Below are 26,137 nucleotides of genomic sequence, written 5' to 3' on the forward strand. Positions count from 1 at the left end.
TGACTAATTGCAATACAGCAAACGTGATATATATGGTCACATGTCCTTGCAATCTGCTATATGTAGGTATGACTAGTAGAGCTATAAAAAAACAGATACAGGAACACATGTCCTGCATTAGATCTAGGCGGGAAAATGCACCTCTGGTAGCCCATTTTCTGGCCCTAAAACACAAACCCGAGGATATAAGATGGAATGTAATAGAAAAGATCAGGTGCCCACGAAGAGGAAGCGATGTTGCCAGCATGCTTCTTAAACGCGAGCAAAACTGGATTTTCCGCCTCAAAACCGACTCGAGGGGCCTTAATGAATCCATTCCCTGGCAGGCCCTCTCTGTCATGATATGAATCAGACAGGTATTTATTTACTCTACTTTTAAAAAAAAAACAATATTAAAAAACAAAATGGGGCCACACCCTATTTGATTTCTGGCCATGTCCATCAAATTAAATTACACTCCATCATATATGCGATTCAGCATATAAATATAACCCACAAAAAGCTATTTGTGTTTTGGAGTATTGCCAGCAGAAGAACATTATGCCTACTACAAGTACATGCCGCTTCCTCCATTTGCCAGCATCGGCGGCATGAGGAATAGTGATGGTACATATCTGGGCATCAATCTATATATAATTTATTTATTTATATATAGCTTTACCACCCTCGCCAGGGTGCACATATTGCGTGACTCAATGTCATGCACAGCCTTCCTTTGGTTCTTGTTCCCTTTGTTTTGGACGCATGCGCGAAAGGGAATACTCTCGCGTGACGTAGGTCACGTGTCCCTGACGTAGCGTCCATTCATCACAGACCCGGCTACGGCTTCTCAGTAGTTTCGGGGTTTGCAGGAGCGGAGCCGCGGTCTCTGGACAACAAGTAAGCATTCTGCCCAGTAGTGACAGAAGTTTTCCTTTTTCCTTTTCTCTTTCGCTCCCGTGTATTACCATCTTTTTGAAAACCTAGGGAGCGCGTGATCTCGATTTTAAACAGAATCGAAAAAATGAATACACTCTGAGTGGTACCTGCTGTTTTCTCTTTCAGCCACCATCACTCGGCTATCTTGTGGTCTCTGCCTATCACAACATCGAATCAATAACCTTGTCAGGCGAGAAGGTTAGTACACGTGGCGCTTTACCTTCCTCTCTAAATAACCAAAGGCTGTAGATCTACTTGTTTCTTGTTCTTGTTTTTTCAAGAATACTGCCCCGGTTTGGTCATTTAAGAGAAAAACATACATATGTTTTTAATTCTTTCATTTCAACTGCTACCACATAAGGGAACCAAAGATTTGATTATCACACTGTCTGTTGGTTCCCCCTTCTTTCTACACTTTTTTTTTTCTACATGTATCTGTTTTGTGTTATACTTGACCTTTTAGGTTTGTCCCTGGTCTAATTAAAGGAGACGCAGTGATTTCACCTGCAGTCTCCTAGCATTTAGTGCGTATGGCAGTCTTTGGGAGCTACTAAGGCTTTGTTGTCTTTGTTTTTCCTTAGGTTTCCCCTGGGAACTTTTTCCTGTTCTGGCACTGGAAGTTGGGGTAATGTATAAAGAACAAACCTTACTGGCAGAAACATGGTGATTGAACACCATGCACCATTATAGACTCCTTCCCCTTTGTTTTTATAAGACTGTCCTGAAGAAAGTGGTTACACCTAAAATACACCACTGAAACCGGTAGACAGCGGTTGTGATGTGGCGGAGAACCAAAACATACTCTACCATGACCATGATCAACCTTTTATGTCTTTTAGCATAGCCCTACGTCCCCTTCTACTACAAAAACACTTCTCCTCGAAGGGATTACGTAGCCTATATGTTTGTCTTCACTTGATCTACACTTGAAAACGGGTACATCCCCAATAGCGGGGACCTGCTGTATTCATAAATATGGGTTTCAGCAGTAGAATGACATTGTTCTAATACCTGTTTCCAGTGTGGGGTCTTTTTATCTGTAGAGCCACCTTGGGAAATCTTGATCTGTCTATGGGATAGTAAAGTTATATAGTACCCCTAATAGACAGTTCAGATCTTTTACCTTGTATATGTATATTCAGTCCCAGGTGTAAACCTTACTTTTACTTTCACGTTGACACTCTACTTATGGTGACCAAGGACACACAAGAGTTGAACAACCTTTATGTTGTTCCGGTTATTCAAAAATGAATTCTCTTTGACCTCTTTTACTATCTCCCCCTTTTTGTAAGCGGCACATCAGCACTTCCTAGGGAAAGGTCCCTTGAAACTCTTTTGAGTGAGGTTAAGGGCTAAGGGAAAGACAGTATTTTTCCTCTCTGTCCTACTGTCTTTCTAAGGTAACCTTGTGTCTCCTTTGGCCACACTCTGCACAGCGCTTTGGGTCCATACCTAATGGGTCTCTCCACTGCCCTTTTAAAATGATACACAGTTGTGTGTTGCCCTCCTTTTTGTGTTACAATGCTAGTCTGTTAGGGCTTCACCCTGCTTACTGCACTCGTAGTGCCCTTGATGGTTTATATCTGTGCTGGGGGCTGCTCCTTCTCTTGCCAGTTCCACTCGCCTGCCTTTGGGGTACACTCCTGGATTGGGATGTTGTCTGTTCCGCACCGCAACCTGCATCTTCTGTCGGTTTACAAGCCGACACTTGGAAAACGAAACTCCCTCCATCTTTCAGTAGCGGCAGATTTAAACTCCCTCCTCCGGGCTGGGAATGGTCTTGGAAATCATATTCTTCGCAAAACTAGACTGCTCATTATGGTTCACACTCTTCTCATGGCAGTCCTCGTCTCCGTACATATTGTTTTACTAAGTGTAAAATGTTGATACATTTTGTCAGCAGATTTTGCAGGATGTTGAAAGGGTTTATCATCAAATGCCATTAAGGCATAGGGAATGGAGGGGATATCCCTAAAAGGAAAGTGGGGATACCATGTCTCATTTTATGATGCCTGTCCATCATGAGGGTCGCCTCCACTTATTTGACCCTCTCTCGAGTAGCTACCCCCAGGGTCTGTATCGGATAGTGGCTGCCATCCACTGGCCACATGAGGCAAGGCGACCTCTGGGAAAGGAGTGATGACCTCATCACATTCATCACAGCAGATTGCAAGTAAACTTGCTACATTGCTCAGATGATCATGCTTCGAGGCCTAGTGGATTTAAAATGCTTCTTGATCAAGTGTAGTAATTTTTGAAAACCAGGATTAAACACTTGTTGAAGGGTCATTTTATGGAATGCTTATTGGAATTGAATTTAACTTCTGAGTTGCAACTTGTTAACGTAGTGTTTGAAACACCAGTGGAGCATGGCATTGTCTGTCCACAGCAGTTGAAGGCTTGTTATCCATTGACTGTGAGTCACATGCTGGAGACTCGCTTATTCACCAGAACTGATCTTTAATAACCAAAATAATGAAAAATGTAAAACCTCAGTAATTTACAGAATCCAAAAAACATGTTACTTCCTGAATAACTTGGCTTCATTGGATGGAAAGTTGGTCAATTTAGTTGGTTAAATAGTTGAAAAGGTCTTTTAAAAAAAATAATCAAGCAGAAGCAAGCCAATGTTGAATTTATACAGTGGCTAATTCTTCCATTTATTGTGAAAGCAAGCGTCCCCAAACAGCACGATCCTCCCCGCAATGAGAGACAATGAAGGACTCTCCCAAAATGGGAATAAGGCCAAGACAGAGTGCGGGTGAGCGTAAATGGGAATTTATCAATCAGAATTGGACATGCAAAGAACTCTGCAAACTCCGAGAGCGCTCTGTCTGACAATAGCAAAGACAGGCGTATATATTTACAAAAAACGTCATCAAAACCTACATACTATAGGGGGCACAAGTTCATTGGGATTGGGCGGCGACGACTAACTATAGGTGCTGCTGCGGCGTGGTTGGTCTTGGCTGAAGGACGTCACTGGTCACCCTCGTGGGTTGGGCTGGGCCTGGCAGGTCGGCTTGAGTTCATCCGGGCGGTGTTGGTGTGCCAATGCTGCCTGTGGCAGAGATGAATGCCTTTTCTGACTTACTTGCCCTCGGCCATGCACACCGCAGTCATTCAGTCATTTACAGTGTTATTCTCTTTAGTAAATCTTCCAATAGGTTATTTTATAGGTTAATGCAACACAGGAGGAATGCACCTTGTGAGGGGTCTGGAGGTAATATATCGAGGCCTGGTTACCCGTGTCCTGTTGACCGGGGCCATAGGTCGAGGGGCTAAGCTTCGGGGCCTGGGACGGGTGGTACAGGTCTTTCTGTCTTGTTAGAAGTGGTTATGGATGTTTCGCTGTGTGTTGTCAAAGTGTTGGGTGTCCTGATTGCCCAGGGCCATAAGTCTGAGACGGTCCGGTGGGTTGTGGGGTTTACGAGGGGGCGCTTGAGTTTAGACAAAGGTTTACTGCTGTGCTGTAAATAATGCAGGTGGCTGGCCGCGGCCTTGGGTGCTGGAGTGGGGGCTACAAATCTTTGAAGTGGCTCCAGTCTAGTCGGGGGAGGTGGGGTAGCGCAGAGCGGGCCTCTGTTCTCATGTCTTGGCAGCCTTCGCAGGATGGGAGGGGGAATGGCCTTGTACGCATTTACAAAGGTATCTCCCTCGTGTGTTGCCGAATGTAGGTAAAGACATCACAAACATTTGAACACTTTCGATAATACTTATTCAAAATCACTTTAAAACATGCATTTAACTTCGCTGGATGTGTCTCGATTATACCCAGTCCGAGCACCACATTTGTATATTATGTTCTAGCAGTTACAGTATTTTAGTTACATGCATATACATTCGCAGTAGACGAGGTAGTAGTTGGGTCGGTGGAGTACATAGAAAACGACCCGCCATTGTACGTGACAGTGGTGGCACATAAGGGGCTTAGACATACACACATGATAAGTGCATTCTCGCGCATCCTTTACATGAGTTCATAGTATAGTTGCATTCGCTTTCTTGTGTACTCTAGCAGCATTAGCTTAGTTATGGCGCAAAACCATGGGAGGTAGGCTGCCCAGTGATACACGCAACAAACAGATCCCTGGAGCGTTCCTTTATTATTAGCATCCACCTGCAATGGTGTGAGCTCGCCATTGCTTATATCATGGGAGCATGCTCTCTCATTTTAATACATTCTACAGGCGTTTGTAATATAGGAGATTTTGTGGAAGAAAGCATACTTTGCAAGAGGTCTTGACATTAATATATACATATATATAAAGACTGTCTGCCATCAGATGACCATTTTACCGTTCTTCTCATTGTTCAGGCCTGCTGGCCGGGTCATGCTGATAGTGATAGTACACTGCGGGAGGTGAACTGTTACAATGTTAGCGTATTGCGCTAGCTCATGTCCGTCTTGTTCGTGGGAACGTGCTCGCAGCGGATCTGCCAGGGTGCTGCGGCAACATGGATGTGATTCTCCAAGGGTGGGGGCCGCGCTACAGTGCGCTGAGCTCACACCATCTTTACCGGGCAAAAAAATGGTTTTCGGGCCTAGCTAAATTTGTGTGGCAATCAATACGTGCGGGCACTCGATACGTGTGGGCAATGTCTCCAGCGGGTGAGCCCTCCACCACCTGGGCCCGGGTGGCACGAGGGAACGCCCAATGAGCCATAGCCCTCACCTGGGGAGGAAACGCAGGCGAGAGGGGTCTCCTGGACCAGTCCTCCCCTACATTTCCCCCCTTTCGTTACTTAAGTAACGAATTCTTTAAATCCTCTATCCTCCTACATTCTGCTTCGTCCATCACTGCCTCATCCCATGCGGGAGTTCCTTTGATAGGCATCCATGCTCTGCACACCCCCCTTAAGCTCTCACCTCTCCTGGCGTATTCATCTGGAGTACACGTGAGATATATACACCCACCATCTCCCTCCAAATCTACCCAAACTTCCTCGTACCATTCTAGTATGCGGGGCTCTTTGATGGTGGTGTGCCACAGCTTATCTACAATATCCTTGTCGTGGTACATGGGCACCAGTTGGTACCTGGGTGTGTTATCTACCCCTGTTTGTATTTGTGCTTCTTGCATCGTTTTTATTGTACCGTGTGAGTTGCCCATTGTCACCATCATCATTGCACCATTTGGTACTGCGTTAGCACAAACTCGAAGACCCACCTGGCACAGGCAGAAAATCAAAAGGAGGAACACCACAGCTGGCATTAAAAATTTCACAGTTGTTCCAAGCCATGAGGGGACCCAGGAAAAGATGTTATCGAACCATGTACTATCTTCTGCTCCGCCTTCCATCTTCATTTTTTCTCCTAGGTTGTGGACTGCTTCGATCACATGGGACAGGGAGCCGTTCTCTGCGTCTTCAGAAGGTACGAAAGTGCAGCAGGCACTTCCTATTTTTCGGCAAACACCGCCGTCCATCGCCGTCAACAGGTCCAGGACATACCTGTTTTGCATGGTCATCAGTCGCAAGGCTCTTAGTTCGACCTTTATTATGTTGAAACCTTCTTCAGTGTCGTTTGCCAGCTGAATTAGTTCCCAACGGGTTATCTGGAGCCATTTTGCGTTAGCCCTTGCTTGGACACTTGATACGAGCGAGGCAAAAAATGTTTCTGCTGAGCTGAATAATCGATATTTGTCTGGGATCTGAGCCAATAGTTCTGATGACGCCTTTGATATATAGTTTGATGCTCGTCTGTTGCGGGTCAGCACCTCTCCCTTGCTTCCAGAAGACAGGACATAGATTTGTGACTCTGAAGTTGGTTGAGCCACACTTTGCTGCATGCGCTCCTGTGTCCTTTTGCTCCCATCGATGTGGCTTTCGGGTATCACCATTAGGGCTGAGTGCAGAGTGGCCATTGAGCAGCTGCCACTCCATGACGGGGGGAGGTGTAGGTATGCCTGGTTGCCGCATACCCAGTATGTGTCCATAAGGGCCGCAGTCCCTTTTCTTAGATCTGGGATGGTGAGGGTCTTGTTACAGCTCTTGTTTGTTCCCATGGGGGTTCTCCCTTCTCCTTTAAAACACAGTTCATAGTCTATTTCACTCTGCAGCAGCTTGAAAGGCTTTTCGATGGGTGTAACCCAGGTTAACTTTGAAATGTGTTCCTTCCATACGGGTGTGCACGTTTCTTCTATCCATTGCAATTTCTCCTGTGCCACACCCCTCAGTGCTTCAGCTTTACACATTACTTCTTCGTTCTTCCACTTGTTATCAGAAAAAAGTGTCCCTTCAATTACAAAAAACGGTTCTTTCAGACATACAACCCCTGACGGTTTTGGGTAGCACGTTTTCTCGTTCTGCAGCATTTGAAAAGTCACTTCATGTGCCTGGAAGGTGTTCTTAATTCTGCATAACGTGAGATGAAGGAGACATTGGGCATCTATAATTGGCAACTCTTTGGGTAACAGTACTTTGGGTGTACCTGATGCGTGAGGGATGAGGGAGCAAACATAACAGCTCTCGTTTGTTGTTTGTTTAGCTGTGGCACTCATGTCTGCATACCACTTATTTGTTTGGTGGGGGTGTCGTGGGTCTTCCATCTTATCTAGACCTAGCCCATAGTACTCATCATACTTCCTCCTCCCTGCTTCCCTCTTCCGTCTGTTGTTCTTATTCCTCATATACTTCCCAATTCCCTGGGCAAGGGACAAACTAGACCCCCCTTTCTCATTCCCGCCCCCCTTCACCCAGTCATCATATAATATTTCATGTGTTGCTTTCATTCTTTGATTGTCTATGGCCATGGGGGCAGGTTGGCTGGTGGGGGTGTTATACAACCAGGATATGGCAGAGGGGTTTCGGTCGTTTAAGCTGTGAGCATTGTAATTAGACATCTCAGGTGGGGACAGTGTGTTATTTTGCCTTTTCCCCTTTGGGCCTCCATCTTGTGAGATGACAACATTGGATGGCGTAGTATAGTAGCCCCACACAAGTTTATTTCCGTCCCATACCAAGAAATCACCTTCCCTTGTATTGGCATTGACACTTGCAGTTGTATTGGCCCCAGTAGTTGTGTTGTTCCCTCCCCCCTCGTTCATCTCGATAGAGATGAACGCTATGAACCAGTATGTAACCAGACCAAACATTAATGTAAAAAACAATATAATGCACGCAGATAGTCCACATTCATACGAATATATGCATTTCACAGTTAACCACTCTCTAATTCTAGTAAATCTATCCGTTGCAGGCCGCCCGTTAGATGCCATGGAAGCTCCTGTTTTAAGATATAAAAGTGCATTGAGTGCATACATGTAAACATTTTGCTAGCACCATCAGTGCCAATATACATGTGACGGGGAATGGAAAGGGGTGGGGAGACGGGGAGGGGTATTCACAGACAAGGGTGTATACAGGCTATAATTTGGCATTCCATTAACTATATATATATATTTATATATACACTCAACCAGGTAAAAGTTAATATCTTTATCAGTTGTGCATTTATTCAAGTTTAGTACCAACACATACACATAAGTTCATATTCAGTCATTCTGCTCAGTTGCATCGTTTGCTGTTGTCTGTGCCTCCCCATCTACCTCCTCTTGTACGTTGCTATATGCTTTCCGTACGTCGGTCAAGTGCACCCAGTACCTCAATCCTTTGACCTTCACTGCCGTGGGCGTGCAAAATATTACTTCGTATGGGCCATGGAATCGTGGTGCATTCCACCGACGCACAAAGCTTCCGACATAAATCCAGTCGCCTGGCATTAGCTGTAGCTGTTGCCCTGGTTCCGTGACAGCGCCTGTTACATTTCCCTCTTCTCTAGTGAAGGGTGGGGAGAGTTGCTTTGATATCATGCGCGCTGCCCATGTCAATTTCTTTAAATAATCTGTGAACTCATCTCCCAATATCGCGGCGCTTCTGTGAGCGTCTGAGTGTTCGCGCAGTGGCGAGTGTGCTGTGTTCATCCGTCTCCCAGTCACGATCTCGTGGGGGGACAAATGGTGGTCTTTGCTTGGCTGATTTCGTAATTCAAATAGCGCAAGCGGTAGGCAGTAAATCCAATTCTTCTTTAATGAGAAGCATAGTTTTGATAACCTGTCCTTCAACAGTCCGTTCATCTTTTCTACTACGCCATTACTTTGAGGATGATAAATTGAACATAATTTATGTTTTATTCCCAATAATGTAGTGACTTCCTTAAAAAGCTCATTCACAAAATGAGTGCCATTGTCTGAGCGAATCACGTCACAAATTCCCCAGCGCGGGAACACTTCCCTTACTAGGAACTTGGCGGCGCTCTTGGCATCAGGTCGTGCGCAAGGTCCTGCTTCCACCCACCTTGAAAATGGGCACACAACCACGATCATGTACCGTGCGCCATTACACCTTTCCCCCATGTCTGCGTAATCTATATGCAGTTCCTTGAATGGGCCAATGGGTTTAGGAATTGTTCCCCGGAGAGTGCGTAATGTCATTCCTGAATTGTATATTTGGCATGTTGTACATTCCATTGCCAATCGAGACACATGCTCCTGGAGACAGGGCACGAACCATTCTTCCTGTATTTCTGCTGCGATGTGTTGTTTGGTGTTATGTGCAGGGAAGTGTAGCTGTTGAAATGCAATCTCTAATAGCTGTATTGGCATTACCACTTTCCCCGAGTTATTTTGCCGCCACAGCAGGTCTGTTCCTGACTTGCTGCACCCTCGCTTTGTCCACATTAATTTTTCCTCTGCACTGGCTCCTTCCTGCAATTCTATTATTTGTGGTATGGGCATCATATTATATCCCTCTGGTGGCTCTTCGTTCGTCGTGTGCTTAATCATGTATTCACCTGTGTCATTTTTCTGAAAATAGGAAGCCTCCTTGGCGGCAGCGTCCGCTGCGGCGTTCCCTAAAGACACAACATCTGTGTTGGATGTATGTGCTTGGCACTTTACTATTGCTACTGCTGTAGGGTTTTGCAGGGCCTCAATTAACTCTTTCAACAATTCTGCATGCTGTACTGGTGTTCCGTCTGCCCGCCTAAATCCCCTACGCCCCCATCTTGCTAGGCCTCCATGCACTGTGGTTGTCATGTAAGCTGAGTCTGTGTATATTGTCACTGCACAAACCTTTGCTGCATGTAGTGCTTCTATGAGCACAATCAGTTCTGCTGCCTGTGCAGAGTAATGTGATGGGAGGCGATATTGTACCAGTGTTTCATACTCACCGTCTTCTAACCTCACTACTGCCATGCCAACGTGTTTTTCTCCCGTGTCCACGTCAATTGATGAGGACCCATCCACAAAATACACTTCTCCCTCGCTTAGAGCGTTCTCACACACCACTGTGTCCTCCCCTCTCTCTCCTGTGTAGGTTGCGCAATCGTGGTTCTGCATGTCTTCCAGTGTGCACGCTTCGGTAATGAATGTGGCGGGGTTCACTGTCTTGCATCTCACTATATGGATGTTGGCACTGGACAATATAATCTCGTAGGCGGTCGCCCGCTGTGTGGTCAGTGTGCTTTTTGATCTCTCGAGTATTGCAAATAATGAATGTTCCACAAACAAAGTCACAGGGCAGCCCATTACTATTGTGGCACTTTTTTCAATCGCGAACGCGGCTGCAGCGAGTGATTGCTCGCACGCGAAATGCCCCTGCATCACGGCATCTAAAGTACCACTATAGTAGGCCAGTGGTTTGTGTCCTAAGGACGTTTTTTGAGTCAGCACTGCTGTCATGAGAGTTTCTTTGCAGTGTGAGAATAGGTAAAATTTGCGACCATAATCAGGGTTTGCGAGTACTGGGGCGCTTGAAATCAAATCTTTTAATGTTTGGAAAGAGGAGCTCATCTCTTCCGTCCATTCCATCTTCCTGTTCTCCTGTTGGGCCACCTTTAATGCTTGTAATAGGGGCCTGGTGTATGCTGCATAATCTAGTATCCATGCTCGGCAGTAATTGCACATTCCCAGGAATGTTTGCATGTCCTTTACTGTTGTGGGTTCTCCTACTGATCTTATGGCTTCTACTCTGTCTGGTATTATTCTTTTCCCATCTCTTGAAATCAGCTGTCCCAGGTACAGGACCTCTGTCAGACAGTACTGTAGCTTTCCCTTGTCCACTTTGTACCCCTTGTTGGCCAGCAAAGTCAATAATGTTATGGAATCTGTTCTGCATTTCTCTTCGTTTTGCGCGCAGACTAGTAAATCGTCTACGTACTGAATAATGGTGCTCTCAACTGATAGGTTTCCTAGGTCTTCATGTAATACGCGGTTGAAGATGCTCGGGCTCTCGCAGTATCCCTGTGGTAATCTGCAATGTTCATATCTTTTACCCCCCAGTGTGAAGGCGGTAAGGTATCTACTCTCTTCAGCCAGGGGTATGGAGAAAAATGCGTTTTTCAAATCTACTACTGTGAAATGTGATGCCTCTTTCGGGATGCTGCATAGTATTGATGCAGGGTTCGGGACTAGAGGGAATTCCTTCTGAATTACATCATTGAGGGGGCGTGAGTCCTGTATCATCCTCCAAGACCCCCCTTTTGCTTTTTTGATTGGATAAATACAGGTGTTACATGGGGAGTTTGAAAGCACTATTATCCCTTGTCCTAGTAGGGCATTTATTGTCTCTTTTATCCCTTCTTCAGCTTCACGAGACAAAGGATACTGTTTAACTCGCGGTAAAATTGCTCCTTGCTTTAGTTTTATTACCACAGGTTGTACTCCTTGCAACAGTCCCACATCATGGGGGCCTGTTGTCCATAAGTTGTTTGGTACGAGCCTCATGTCGTCATCAAAAAACGACGGTGGTGCTCCTACCACTGTCATCAATTGGACGGGGGTCTCCCTTGCTTGTATTAAAATATCACAGGGCATCGCTATTTCCATTACTATCTCACCATCCCCTTCCGTGTCTGAAAAGAGATCCTCATCTGTTACCTCTCGTAGGGCGATGTTGGCGTTTGTGCATAGCACTGTGCGCCACTCACACCCTTCCTCGTCCACTCCAATCGCAGCGATCCTTTTTGCTGACACTTGTACAGCGTGCAAGTCTAATGATACCACTGATCCCGGTGCTGTGTTGGGACACACTATGGGGCGGAAGAGGAACTCCGCCGGGATCCTCCAGTCCATGCCTCCTAGCTCGGGAATTATGAGGGCCAGAGTCTTTAGCCCTTTGATAAACATTTCCTCGTTTTGTGGCAGCCCTCGTATTTCCTGTGTGGTTGTGTAGGCTTGCACTACCAACATCGCACGCAAGGGGCATATCCCGGGTGTAGAACACACTATCCCTCTCTCGGTAAATGATATGGTCATGTTAAGTTTGCTTAGGAGATCCCTCCCTAATAAATTTATGGGTGAATGCTCATAATACAGTAAGGGTGCCTTTACAGTTTTACCCCCCACCGTTATATCCAAAGTTTCTGTGTAAGGAACTTCAATTACAGCCCCAGAGAACCCCTGCGTCTCTAACTTCCTGTTAGATAACGGGAATCGGCCCTCTCTGACACATGATTTCTCCGCTCCCGAATCAACAATGAATATAAACTGCTTGTCTCCTATCTGCGCCCCTACCAATGGTTCCTCTGCTGCATTGTAGGTGGTGGATAGAACTGGACACGCAAGTGTTCTCTGTGGGCTGTCCTATGCGGGGTATCTCATTGCCCCTCCCTCATTAAAAACACTCCCTGAAACCACTGACATGCCACTGTAAGATGCTGGCGCGGGGGCCCCGTTTGCTGTTGTCGCGAAAGGGTTACCTGGCGTGTATTGCATACTGTCATTGTTTTGTGGGTGGTTCTGTGTCCTATACTGGGGTCCCTGTTGCTGGCCCGTGGTACCCTGGCCGGGGTTTCTTAGTTGCTGCTGTCCCATTGGAAGACCATATGGGCTCCCTGGGTGTGGATGACCATAATTCTCCTCCTCTTGGAACCCATTGTTTTGTCTACTTCTACACTCCCTGGAGTAATGCCCCCATCGTCCACAGTTCCAGCAACTCCCCTGGGGGCCCCTGGGACCCTGCCATCCATTTCCTCCCATTCCCCCGTTCCCTTGTCCGCCTCCTCTCCGGCCCCTGTACCCACCTCGTCCCCCTCGAGGGGTCCACTCTTGCCACTGCGGACCTCCACCTTGCTCCTGCTCAGTCCACTGCCGCTGTGCTGTTCCCGCCCAATTAGTTGCCACCCTTCCTTAGAGTGCTATCAGCCCCTCCTCCTCATCATCTCCCTCTCTACTGTGTGGGAGCGCGGCTACTGCTGCTGCAACCTTCACTAGCTTTGACTGTACTAACTTCGCCTCGTCTGCCAATCTTTTCTGCGCCACCTCCTTCTCCCTCTCCTTGATTCTTTTACAATGGTGTACTATTATGCTCTGAATTTCTGGCCATCCCTTTGCTTCAATACCTGCTATCTTGTCAAGCGCCTTCTGCACTTCCTTTGGGAGCCCTCTCTTTATAATAAAATAAAATAAAGATGTCGATTGATACCAGGGCGTGCCCGTTTCTGCTCTCCACATCTCTTGGACCCGAAAAATGTAATCCATAACCTCCTCCCCGTCATTCATTGTACACTGCATCACTGACTGTAAGTCCGGTGTGTCTGGGAATGTTTCGCGTAAGGCATCCCACACCCTGGCACGCACTGTGTTAAAGGATGCCCCATCATGGCGGTCACAGTCTAACGTTACTCCCGGGAAACCAGCTTTTACCCATACTCTTTCAGCCTGATCGCCCACTGCTGACACGAGCAGACTTTTCACATCTCCTATAGCTAGGGGTACCCCAGCAGTATGTTTCTCAAAGGCATATATCCACTTACTTGCCCCTCCTGACAACGGGGGCAATAGCTTTAATAAATTGGCTTTATCCATCTGCGCCCATGGGATATAATTGGGCCTCCCTCCTCCCCTGTGTATCAACGGGAGCTGTAGCTTTCCTTTCGTCGTCCCATCCGGGCCCGTTTTGGCTGCTGATGTTCCCAGTGATGCCATTTTCCCCACTCTATTCCTTAATCGCCCCATCCATTCATCGTCCAGTGTTCTCATTGAACACGTACCTTCCTCCCCCTCGCTTCCCCCTCCCATCGCCATACTCAACCTGTCGCTTTCTTCTAACTCGTCCCTTATATCACACAGCAATTCTTCACTAATTCCCCCAAGCCTTTCTTCATTTACAACATCTCCCTCTCGGGACCCTACTTCTATTATTCGCGTTGGTTCTTCCTCAATTCTGAACAGGATCTCGCCCTTTTTCCACCCCTCTCCGGGCTTTCTATGTTCACCTGGTGTTCTGGACGTACGCCCTGATCTAGTTGCATCTAGTGCTGTTCGTTCGCATATGTCTTTTATCCTTGAGAGCTCGTCTTTTGCTATCGACAGTCTTGACTCTAAATCATCTGTGAGCTTCTCTATATCTACCCTTTGTGTGCCTGCCTGGGCTCGCTCCCTCGTGCTTTCATATGGCGGAGGTGCCGTGGGCCGGTGGGGTGTAGTATCTTTCGGGGGAGGTATGTAAGTGGGGTCACTGTACCCCTCTGCGGGCACAGGCTTCTTTAATATCGGGTACAAACTTATTACCTCTACTGGTGGCGCTACACTTGACCCTTCTTTGACATCTCTTTGTATTAGTAGTGGATTGTCTGTGGTGGACGGGAGATCAGGATTTAATGCTGGTGTTTTAGGCGGTGGTATCTCTTCAAATAACCTCCAAAGATCTAATATTTCCCTCCTATTTTGCAGCTGCTTTCCTTTGTATTTTAGGAAAATGCATGTGGCCACCGTATCCAGAACACTTTTATCAAATGACCCTCCCTCGGGCCAAATCTGAGGTAACCCCTCCCCCTTTAGCTCGGTCACCCATTGGTCGTGATATTTTTTAATCCGCTCCACGTATCCCGGGAGATTCTTACAAATATGTGATAAGGGTGTTTCGGCCCCCATCTCTGTGCTCTCCTAGTGCTGGTGTGTCTCCGTGTGTTTGCGACTACAATGTAAATGTAGTATCAGTATTATTCTTTATATTTTACTTCACATTCAATGTTGGGTCCCTTTGGGCTCTCCTCCTCCCTAACTGCGCAATACAGAACTGGCCGTACACAATTTCTATTCCGTTCTCTTTGGGGGGCACATACAAGAGCAACCCATCCCTTATTTTTACAATGTCAGCCTGGAAATCAAAGAGGTACCCACTCACTTCACTATATTGACGTTGTCTGAAAAGGGAAAAAAAAGTTTTATCCGACCACACTTACCATGTCCATTTAACTATTATGCATTTATAACCGCTTCACACTTCACAACATCAAAATGTCTTCTAGCACATACGAGGTGCACACACCTCTTGGCACCACTCAATTTACCATTCAGGCTGCCCTCCCTTTCCTCCCTAGCCGGCTGTCCCTGTTCGTCTTATTTGAATATCTAGATGCGCATATATATATAGATATTAACCTGCCTTCCCCCCCTTCTAGTAGGACTCTTTTTCTCTTACTGTCTCCCTAAGTTTGTGCTAATCACAGTTCTTTTATTCTCCCCCCTACCCTTAAAGAAAAGAAAGGAAAAGAGTAATAGCGGTCACTAATGTACTCTGTGTCCCCTTTTGCTGAACGCTTTTATTTTATACTCCACTTCTTCATATATTCCCAGTACTAGTCAAGATAGCACTATGCGGCGCCGCCTTCCACCCCCTTTCGGAGCTAGGTTCCCGTCACTTTTATCTCTTATTCACCTCTTAATCCTAATGGCCATATGCAAAGAAAAAGCAAGGAAAATTTAAGATGATCCTTAGAAGATCTGCGTACCCCCCCCCTATCGTTATCTGTCTTAAACTTCTCTCCCCGCTCCCTTTAGAATCGCTCGCACTCAGTACTCACGTGCCCGTCTTGAACCGATAGTCTCCGAAACTGGGTCCGTCCAGGCAGTGTCGCCGTCAGCTCAACAGTCAGCCCCGGCTCCGGTGAGTGGTAATCAAAGGGGATTTTTCAACCGGGATCCCGTACCCACTCTCTATTGAGTGCGCACTTCTTAGTGTACCGGTCGCCGTTGGCGGGCAGCCTCCCGGAGCCGGCTCACCGTGCGTATCCCTTTTCGACCGGAGATTCTCGTGCCAAAAGGGGACGGTTATAAGGAATTAGGAAGACATAAAAATCACGCTATCGGGGTCACCACTGAAAGCAAGCGTCCCCAAACAGCACGATCCTCCCCGCAATGAGAGACAATGAAGGACTCTCCCAAAATGGGAATAAGGCCAAGACAGAGTGCGGGTGAGCGTAAATGGGAGTTTATCAATCAGAATTGGACATGCAAAGAACTCTGCAAACTCCGAGAGCGCTCTGTCTGACAATAGCAAAGACAGGCGTATATATTTACAAAAAACGTCATCAAAACCTACATACTATAGGGGGCACAAGTTCATTGGGATTGGGCGGCGACGACTAACTATAGGTGCTGCTGCGGCGTGGTTGGTCTTGGCTGAAGGACGTCACTGGTCACCCTCGTGGGTTGGGCTGGGCCTGGCAGGTCGGCTTGAGTTCATCCGGGCGGTGTTGGTGTGCCAATGCTGCCTGTGGCAGAGATGAATGCCTTTTCTGACTTACTTGCCCTCGGCCATGCACACCGCAGTCATTCAGTCATTTACAGTGTTATTCTCTTTAGTAAATCTTCCAATAGGTTATTTTATAGGTTAATGCAACACAGGAGGAATGCACCTTGTGAGGGGTCTGGAGGTAATATATCGAGGCCTGGTTACCCGTGTCCTGTTGACCGGGGCCATAGGTCGAGGGGCTAAGCTTCGGGGCCTGGGACGGGTGGTACAGGTCTTTCTGTCTTGTTAGAAGTGGTTATGGATGTTTCGCTGTGTGTTGTCAAAGTGTTGGGTGTCCTGATTGCCCAGGGCCATAAGTCTGAGACGGTCCGGTGGGTTGTGGGGTTTACGAGGGGGCGCTTGAGTTTAGACAAAGGTTTACTGCTGTGCTGTAAATAATGCAGGTGGCTGGCCGCGGCCTTGGGTGCTGGAGTGGGGGCTACAAATCTTTGAAGTGGCTCCAGTCTAGTCGGGGGAGGTGGGGTAGCGCAGAGCGGGCCTCTGTTCTCATGTCTTGGCAGCCTTCGCAGGATGGGAGGGGGAATGGCCTTGTACGCATTTACAAAGGTATCTTCCTCGTGTGTTGCCGAATGTAGGTAAAGACATCACAAACATTTGAACACTTTCGATAATACTTATTCAAAATCACTTTAAAACATGCATTTAACTTCGCTGGATGTGTCTCGATTATACCCAGTCCGAGCACCACATTTGTATATTATGTTCTAGCAGTTACAGTATTTTAGTTACATGCATATACATTCGCAGTAGATGAGGTAGTAGTTGGGTCGGTGGAGTACATAGAAAACGACCCGCCATTGTACGTGACAGTGGTGGCACATAAGGGGCTTAGACATACACACATGATAAGTGCATTCTCGCGCATCCTTTACATGAGTTCATAGTATAGTTGCATTCGCTTTCTCGTGTACTCTAGCAGCATTAGCTTAGTTATGGCGCAAAACCATGGGAGGTAGGCTGCCCAGTGATACACGCAACAAACAGATCCCTGGAGCGTTCCTTTATTATTAGCATCCACCTGCAATGGTGTGAGCTCGCCATTGCTTATATCATGGGAGCATGCTCTCTCATTTTAATACATTCTACAGGCGTTTGTAATATAGGAGATTTTGTGGAAGAAAGCATACTTTGCAAGAGGTCTTGACATTAATATATACATATATATAAAGACTGTCTGCCATCAGATGACCATTTTACCGTTCTTCTCATTGTTCAGGCCTGCTGGCCGGGTCATGCTGATAGTGATAGTACACTGCGGGAGGTGAACTGTTACAATGTTAGCGTATTGCGCTAGCTCATGTCCGTCTTGTTCGTGGGAACGTGCTCGCAGCAGATCTGCCAGGGTGCTGCGGCAACATGGATGTGATTCTCCAAGGGTGGGGGCCGCGCTACAGTGCGCTGAGCTCACACCATCTTTACCGGGCAAAAAAATGGTTTTCGGGCCTAGCTAAATTTGTGTGGCAATCAATACGTGCGGGCACTCGATACGTGTGGGCAATGTCTGCAGCGGGTGAGCCCTCCACCACCTGGGCCCGGGTGGCACGAGGGAACGCCCAATGAGCCATAGCCCTCACCTGGGGAGGAAACGCAGGCGAGAGGGGTCTCCTGGACCAGTCCTCCCCTACAATTGTTACAAGTTATATTAATGTCTTATTTAAAATTTGCCAACCATGTGTACTGTTGCTAAACACTTCAGAACATATTGTCTGATTGGGTCATACATAGTGTTGTGAAAGTCTGGCCTGGGAGGCCAAGATCTCATGCTAACTGGAATCCATGAGGGTAGTCTGGCAGACATTGACACTTAAAGGGGATCTTAAACTAAATTATAGCAACATTTGTAAACGCTGGGATCTGTCTCCAATTAAAATGTTTAGCATTTTTGTAAATATATTTTGTCCCCAGTCTTTTCTTAATGTTATGTAAGTCAATATTGAGTTGACTAATTGCTGTAAAGAAACCGAACTTGGAGATGCATATTTACTAGGTTCCATCTTATTTTGTGTTTCAGATGTGGATGAATGTGCAGTGGAAGAAACGCCTTGCAAAGACCATGAGTACTGCTCAAACAGCGAAGGATCTTACGCCTGCAAAGGTCTTTGTTACTATACTTCTTAATTTGTCTGATTTATTGGCATGAATCCCCCACCCCCACCGCCATCTACCATCATGTTGTTGATGGCTTCATGTCTTCCGCTTTGCACATATGCTCATTCTTCCTTTCTCACACCTGTTACACCCTTCCTTAAAACCTACACTCCCGCCCCCCCCTTAGTCTCGCGGCGCTTGGAAACACTTTCTGCTGTACAGGCAGCACACTAATGTTCAATAAATAAAAATAAGTCTACAACCCAGTTAGCACATATACCATCCATATAACAACCACCAGTGCACAAAATGAAAATGTGACAACACCACTGGCTGTCTCACTAAATGTTGCTTACCAAACAAGCTATTCAACCTCCCATGGTTTGGCCCCCATACCCTCCCAAGTCTACCCCTCTAGAATGAGGAACCAAAGTATGCCCTCCCACTGATAAACTACTGTATTGCCACCCCATCAGCATTTACCTCCAGTAACCCAGATGCCGCTTTGCAATTTTGGAAACGTTATGGGCCTCCACTAAATGCAAGTACTATGGTCGTAAATGCTTGTGCGGTCTGATTAGACACCTCTCCTACTGGCCCTAATAAAAATGTTGCTCGACTCTCCTATGCCAACCATCGCAGACCTTATCCAAATGAATAACATTTTGTTTACAAAAAAAGAAGGCAAAAACAAGGCTCTTGACTTCAACTTGTGTCTCCCTCCTCCTTGACTTCCTCTGAACTCCATTTCTTTCTTTGCTTGAGTTGTCTTCCTCACTCCTACACTTTCCCTTCTTCTCTGTTCTTGCCAGTAGCTCCCTTTCTACTCCTTTTTCTCTTCTGCCTTCCCCTTTTTCTAATTTCTGCTACTTCTACTCCACCACTCCTTTTCACTGTCCTTATTTCCTGGTCATTGTCCCTCATCTCCATCTGCTCCCCATTGCCCCTCCTTTTACCTTCTCCACTCCTCTTTCACCTTTGCTCCACCTACTCACCCTTTCACTTGTTCCTCATATCCTTCACTGTCTTCTCTCCACTACCTCCATCTGCTCTCTCTCATGCTCCCCTTCGCTTCAGCTGAAACGAATGAGCTGGTGGGCTGTGAGTGGCTTCCGTAGCCGTGGTTGCTACTGGTTCATCCACTGTATTGTGTTTCGGCCACGGACTGCCATGATCACCACTGCCTGGCAGAGATTTCTTCTCCCCTGGTTTAAAATATAATTTTGGGTTTGGCAGAGCTGCAAACATCAGAATGCAAATGCCCAAGTTTGCGCTTGCAGTCTTGCATTTTTCAATGAAACAAATATATTCATGGTGCTGATAATTTCTGCTTCTATCCGCATGCACAGCACTGCGAGCCACTGACCCTTGGTATCCTAATCTTTTATATTGTGACATATCCAGGTTTGCCTCTGTGTGTCATGGGGTGATATTGTGGGGATTATTTCTGAGGCTAGGGATGGACTAGTCCTCTGTTAATTCTCTGTAATGCACCTCAGTTCCCAGGCATTCTCTAGCCTAGCCCACCACAGAACTTCATCACAGGTCCAAGGTCAGAGTGATTTAGAACTAAAGCAACCAAAAGGTTGGGAAATATTTGTGCGAATCATGGTTATCAATGTATTGGGTACTGAGACAATTTATCTACGCCTCCTTAACCCTTGACCCTGACTGGATCCATGGACATCTCACTGTGTGGTGCTGAACTCTGTTCTAAAGGGCCGAGTTACAAACCGACATTTTTGTTCTAGTCCATTGTTCCTACATGTACAGGCCAGATCTCTCCTATTGGCTCCCAGCAAGCCTAAGAAGGTGGTTATAAATGATTAGACCAAAACACCATAAAGTTTTTTACTTGTACTCTGGTTCTTCACTATTTGGTGACCTTCTATTGTAGGATTTTTCACATGCTGGTCTGTTCTGCCAATAGCATGTCTTGCTGAATCTTGATTGGAGCGGTCAGTCACTCTGCCATAGCAGAAACATGTTTCATTTTTTGGAACATTTCTGCTTAGTCACTGGTTGGAATCTTCACAGTCCCACTTAGTCTTTTTATTCTTTCCAGGTCAATAAAATTAGTTGTATAATATATAATCTTTGCACCAGTTATTTTGCCCACAATATTGGCTGGCTTTCGTACTTAAAGTCACAGAGCTCTGTTGGTTCCTTGAGTTTGATTTCTTCGTCTAGCAGCATCTTTAGACTTTCGGTAAATACCTTGCTACACTTTAAAGTAGTAGAGGTCCGTAGTGATGCCGAACTCTGGACCATTTCAAAATATACCTCTACTACGCTCCTTGCGATCTTTCAAGAAGTAACTTTGCCATCTGCACGGATGTGAAAGGCCTAGCCTTTTGTTTATAAATGAAATGATTCAGGCAATTCTGTTTTTGTACAGGGTCTGCTAATCCGTCCCCACTCTCATAAAGCTCGATGCCACAAACATAGTGCGTCGATGTACCTTTCCTGCACCAGTCCCCTGACTTCTGCAGCCCATGCTCTCCAGTGGCACCGGGCAGGTTCAAAGGTCTCATGTGCATCTCTGGCATCTGCTGTGACCCAAGTCATTGCAGACAGAGTTAGGATTTTAATTCATGCACCTCTGAACTAAAATGTAATAATTGTTGCTTTATCAGTGTGGTGGCAGGGTAATCTCTAAGAATAAGTTATTGTGGGGTGACTATAAAATGCACACAATTGCTAAAGCCAACCCAATAAGATACCTGCAAGTGTCAACCCTGTGAGCCCAAGTTCATGATGCCAAGGCCATGTGTATCCATGACACTCCTGGCTGTCTCCACTGCTCTAAGTGAAAACATAGCAAAGATGCTGAGGTATGCGGAAAGGGCAGAGTTGGAGTAGCTAGAGAAGAAACCTGCACCTGAAAAGGGGTTCCACCATCTTGCTTTTTTGTTGGTGCTCTCTCTTCCCGACTACTCCATTTCCTTCAAGACAAGGGACTCTGGGTATTTTATAATAATGCAAGGACCACTTTTTACTGCAACAAGTATTGGACCCCTTACAAATAACTTGCTTTTCTCCAATTCTCAATTACAATTTGCCTTTATAAGGATCGGATCTCCCACACCTTTCTTAATTTATCTGTGGACTTGAAGACTACATTAATTCATTAAACCTCTATTGGGAGTGCAGTCCATTCCAAAGCCCTCCAACAGTGAGGTGAAGATAAAAGGCATCCAGTGCATAGGAGAGGTCTGTCCCCTAACCAGCCCCAGGGAACAGGGCGGGAGGTGTACTGCTATGCACCACGGCCTTCCACTCTGACAGCTGCACTGGTACCAGGCTCTTAACTGGAGGTGAGGGAACCCCTTAGCTGCCAGGCAAACTTCTTGGACTGGGAGAGCACATCCGGTAGGATTAGCCTTTTCCTTGAAGCCCCTGGATTGGGACTCCTGACAACTTGAAACATCAGGAGCAGCTTGAAACGTGTTCACACAGCTTCAAACCATGTTTGATGTCCTTCGACCTGACACAGGACCTGCAGTGTTGCTTTTGGCACTTCATAACATTGAACTGCTCGCCTGCCTCTACAAACCTGTTTGATGCCACTTGTAGCAGTACTGCTCCTCGCTGCCTTGATTCCAACACTGGCTCATTGCTGCGGAAGCCTTTGACTTGCTGCATCTTCAAGCACTGCATCAAACCAGCGCGACATTGCCGCAACCCGACTCGAACACCCAGGTGAATAGCTGGGAACCGTTGTGTCATGCACCAAGTCAACCAAGCAGCGGTTGGGGGGTCGGGTTAAGGAGGTTCACCCTGCCCACCCCCCACATTTTGCAGTAACAAATAATTTAGCAATTATTTTGTTTGCAGTAACAAACAAAATAATTGCTAAATTGTCAAAGAAAAGCTGCAATGAAAAATTGTTGGGTAAAAACATATAACATCATTTTGCACAATAACATTTTTGGACTACCCGGTCGTCTCTCAGGAAATGACTGAATAGGTTGAGAGCCTATAGTTTGCCAGTAGGCTCCACCATTGTTAAATCGCCTCATGGTGTTGAAGCGGTAGGCTTTCATCCTTTTTGCCACAATTTGTAAGAAACTATAGTTCATGTTTTTTGTCCCAATTGTTTGGACATTCACCATTCTACTTTGTCCATCCTTCTATTCTGCATTTTAAAATATGATCACACGGAAGGTCACGTCATGGGAACTCGTATCCAATCTGGTAGCTCGGTAGGTAGGTCATGCTCCAGCACCCCTGCCTCTCCCCTCCATCCCACACCCTAAACCCACAAACACACTACGCCTCCTGCCAGTTTCCCACTCCATCTGATTGAGTTGGGTAATGGTAGCATCTGTTATCAATGCCTTGAGACTTGCGTGATAAAGCAATATAAACAACCTGATTATTCTAAAATAATTGTATGTCCAGTTTGGGCTTTTGCAAATGTGGAATTGCATTTTTGGCTTGACACATTTAGCCACCCTTTACATCCTTCTTAGAACGAAGTCAAATGTACATATGCATCATGAATCTTTATCGCGAGTGCCGTTAACCTCATTTGTGATGAATGGCTCCTCGGTGCAGATGTATCTTTTATACTTGGGATAATCGGGGTTGTGGTATGGATTCACAAACACACGTTTAACCCGAGTGAGATTTGTGATTCAGTATTTTGTATTTCCGTTTCTTGGTATGAAGTGATTTTAGGTCAAGCCTTTTGAGACATTTCTCAAAACCTATAAACCACCAACCACCCAACACCCTGCATTTTCCACCCTCATTTCTCTTTACTAGGCTTAGTTTTCTTCTATGCAACTACCCCACCACCAATTGACGGTGGCTTGTGATTTCTGAAGATGTCACTCTTCTGCGCCCACGGTCTGATCTGGTTTGCTTTTCCTAAACAGCTTTTATGCAGTGTGTTACTTCCTACAGACGTTCTCCTTGTAAAGAGTGTCAGTGTCCTAATCTTTGGGGCTGAATCATGTAATGTCTTCAGGTTCACCAACACTTATAAAAAGAAATTCTTAAATCTAGGTCTCCTGAATGGCAAAGCACACCTTTTTCCTGCTGACCTTTTCTTAGCTGCATGTGTTTAAATGGAGCTGGTTTCTCCTTGTTTGTTTTGGTTATCACGTTATTTCCAGCACCATTGCAGGAACTACATAGCTTTTTACTAGCATAATTTAGCATTTGATTAAAATAAGGTTGTTGCTTTTAAATATTTTTAGCATGTGATGAGAGCTGCAGCGGCTGTACAGGTGGTGGACAGAATGCCTGTAAAAGCTGTAGTTCGGGGTACACACTAGAAGAGGAACAGTGCACAGGTCTGTTTATTCCTTTAAAACCATTTTGTTTGAATTATTCTCCTGAGAGATTAATGTTTTGTAACACAGTATAAAAAGAAAATGAACAAGAAGAAGAAAGACAAGCGCCTGAGGCTGAAAACAGTAAATAAACCGTAAATTAGTTATGTGCAAAATGTCTAATAATGTGCTTTTTGTTTTTTTGGTAAATGATGCGTTCGAAAACAAAGCGTGATTGGCATAAGCCATTTCCACCTGACAAAGCATTTCAGGGAACACATGTTGCAGCCTAAAGAGTATTAGAGCATATGAAATGTTTATGGCGGCTTTTGATGTGCTTACAGGTGCACACACGTGTTGTGTCTCGGCACGTGAGCCTCCTTGGCATACTATATTTTATTGCTTTCTGTTCTTTCTCTCTATCGCCTCTCTCCAAATGTGTTTTCACTTCTAAGAAATTATGCAATTTTTCTGGTTTTCAATTTACCCTTTCACAGCCTTGTGCTATAAATACCCAATAAATAAGTACATTTAACCATCTTTTTGATTCCTCCTAAGTGCATTTAAATGATTTTGGATCTTTTTCAATTAGCCATCTAGGTTCTGGTATAATTCTGCCATCAGGACCGTGGAGCTATCCAGAACGAAGGGGAGAGCAGTTTTTGAAAAGACGAGGATACAGCGGAAGCTGTTATAGGGAATCCTGAAGATTTTCCATAGGGGCTCGAAACAGGATTGCACTTCCCAAAGGGAAGTGATGAGAATTGTCTGACCGTGATCATCCCTCACTCTGGGACCTTGATGTCACGAAGAAAGGAAAGGCTAAAAGGGAAGCCCATGGCCAATCCTTAAGGCACACATCCATTTCTCTGATCCCCTGGATCCAGGCACTAATTTAAGATTAGACAAAGTTGATGGTTAATTTGATGGGCAAAAAGCCCAATAAAACGACTGGGTGGTCTCCAGTCGCTGTTATCCTGGAGATGGCGGTAATGCCAATTTGCAATCATGTTGTGAATGCCTAGCAGATACTGCCATGATCAATACTTTCTGGAGGCAATGCCACAATTCATGGGCCTGTTCCACCAGGTATCCCGTAGCTTGTTGATACATTGGACTGCAGACAAGTTGCCCATTTGCAGAAGATGGATGCTACTTTAGTCTTGGACAGACTCTTGATGGTAAATGATAATGGCATGTGTTCAGGCAGTTAATTTGCTGGCACATCTCCTTGGGAGACCACAACCTCCATATGAACATGTGCCTCTGTAGCCTGAGCAGTATACACCTGAATCAGAGTTCTGGGAGTGAGCCAAAGATGATTTTTGCAAATGGAGAAAACAGTTTATGGAAAAAGAACTAAAGGCGACTTGTCAAGGTTGGTAAATTGGATCGCTTGAATCGGGGTGATAGCCTGATTTTATTTGACCAATGAGTTTGGAGTGGCACATGGATTGCCTGTATCTAAGTTCATGATTATTCTGATGTCACTGGTCCAAGGGTTGTTGCTACTGGCTTGAATAACTTGGTGAAATGCTAGGCGGATGCTCTGGTTGACTAGGGACCTTTTGAATAGGCATCTTTGAGGTCAAGCCTCTTAAGTCAGGCTCCCGGTTTTATGGTTTTTATTTTTGCACTATTTTCCCATATTTATTTTTGTCGTAATTATGTCTGTATTTATCCACTTTTATGTTTGCTATGTGAAATATATCATTTGTAGCTTGTATGTTTTCACATGACTTTACATAAGGGAGGAGAAGCAAATTTGCATTTGGATGCCTATAACGGGAAGCGTATAGAGCTGGATTCTATAACAAGTCAAGGACTGCACATCTGCAGCCATTTAAATAATTTGAAACACAGCTCCGTTTCTTTTTCAACCTCTGTTATTGTACTTTGGACAGCCATTGACCAGTGCTGTGTGGTTGGCAATTAACACCCATAAGTACTAAGGCTGAGTATATTAATCCTTTTTGCATAGTGCATAATAGCCCAGTAGCTAAGGAACCAAGAGGAATACATTTCTTTTTTTTTCTCTCCATATGTTGCAAATAAATGCTCGAAGGAAACATAGCAATTTCCATCTGTGTAAAAATCAGTAAACGCGGGGAGCCTTACTAATCAGCCAGTCGGCTGAAAGGAGAAGATAAATGTCCTCAATTTCAGTGCCTGAGATTGATTACTGGACATTGCTGTGTGCTTTTTTATTTTTTTTACCATTAAGATATTGCTGATGAAACCTTGTTATGGCAACATGGAATCAGTTTCCTGAGAGGCAAAGGAGGTAGTTGTATTCTGAAAGCTGTATC

The 26,137-nt window shown here is 45.6% G+C and overlaps 1 protein-coding gene across 2 annotated transcripts in view; it reads left to right on the top strand.

Annotated features, from left to right (window-relative positions):
- Positions 1-26,137, top strand: part of CRELD2 (cysteine rich with EGF like domains 2) — a 272,969-nt gene that overhangs the window by 232,932 nt on the left and 13,900 nt on the right. Inside the window, exons 9-10 of one of the 2 annotated variants that reach the window (XM_069629255.1) lie at positions 18,470-18,553; positions 23,754-23,849. In XM_069629255.1, the coding sequence (XP_069485356.1) occupies positions 18,470-18,553; positions 23,754-23,849 (180 nt within the window). The remainder of the gene's footprint in view (positions 1-18,469; positions 18,554-23,753; positions 23,850-26,137) is intronic. The other variant, XM_069629256.1, reaches the window with a different exon arrangement.

The sequence above is a fragment of the Ambystoma mexicanum genome, chromosome 12 (assembly GCF_040938575.1).
Source record: "Ambystoma mexicanum isolate Mex_15411 chromosome 12, UKY_AmexF1_1, whole genome shotgun sequence".
NCBI classification, from domain to species: Eukaryota; Metazoa; Chordata; class Amphibia; order Caudata; family Ambystomatidae; genus Ambystoma; species Ambystoma mexicanum.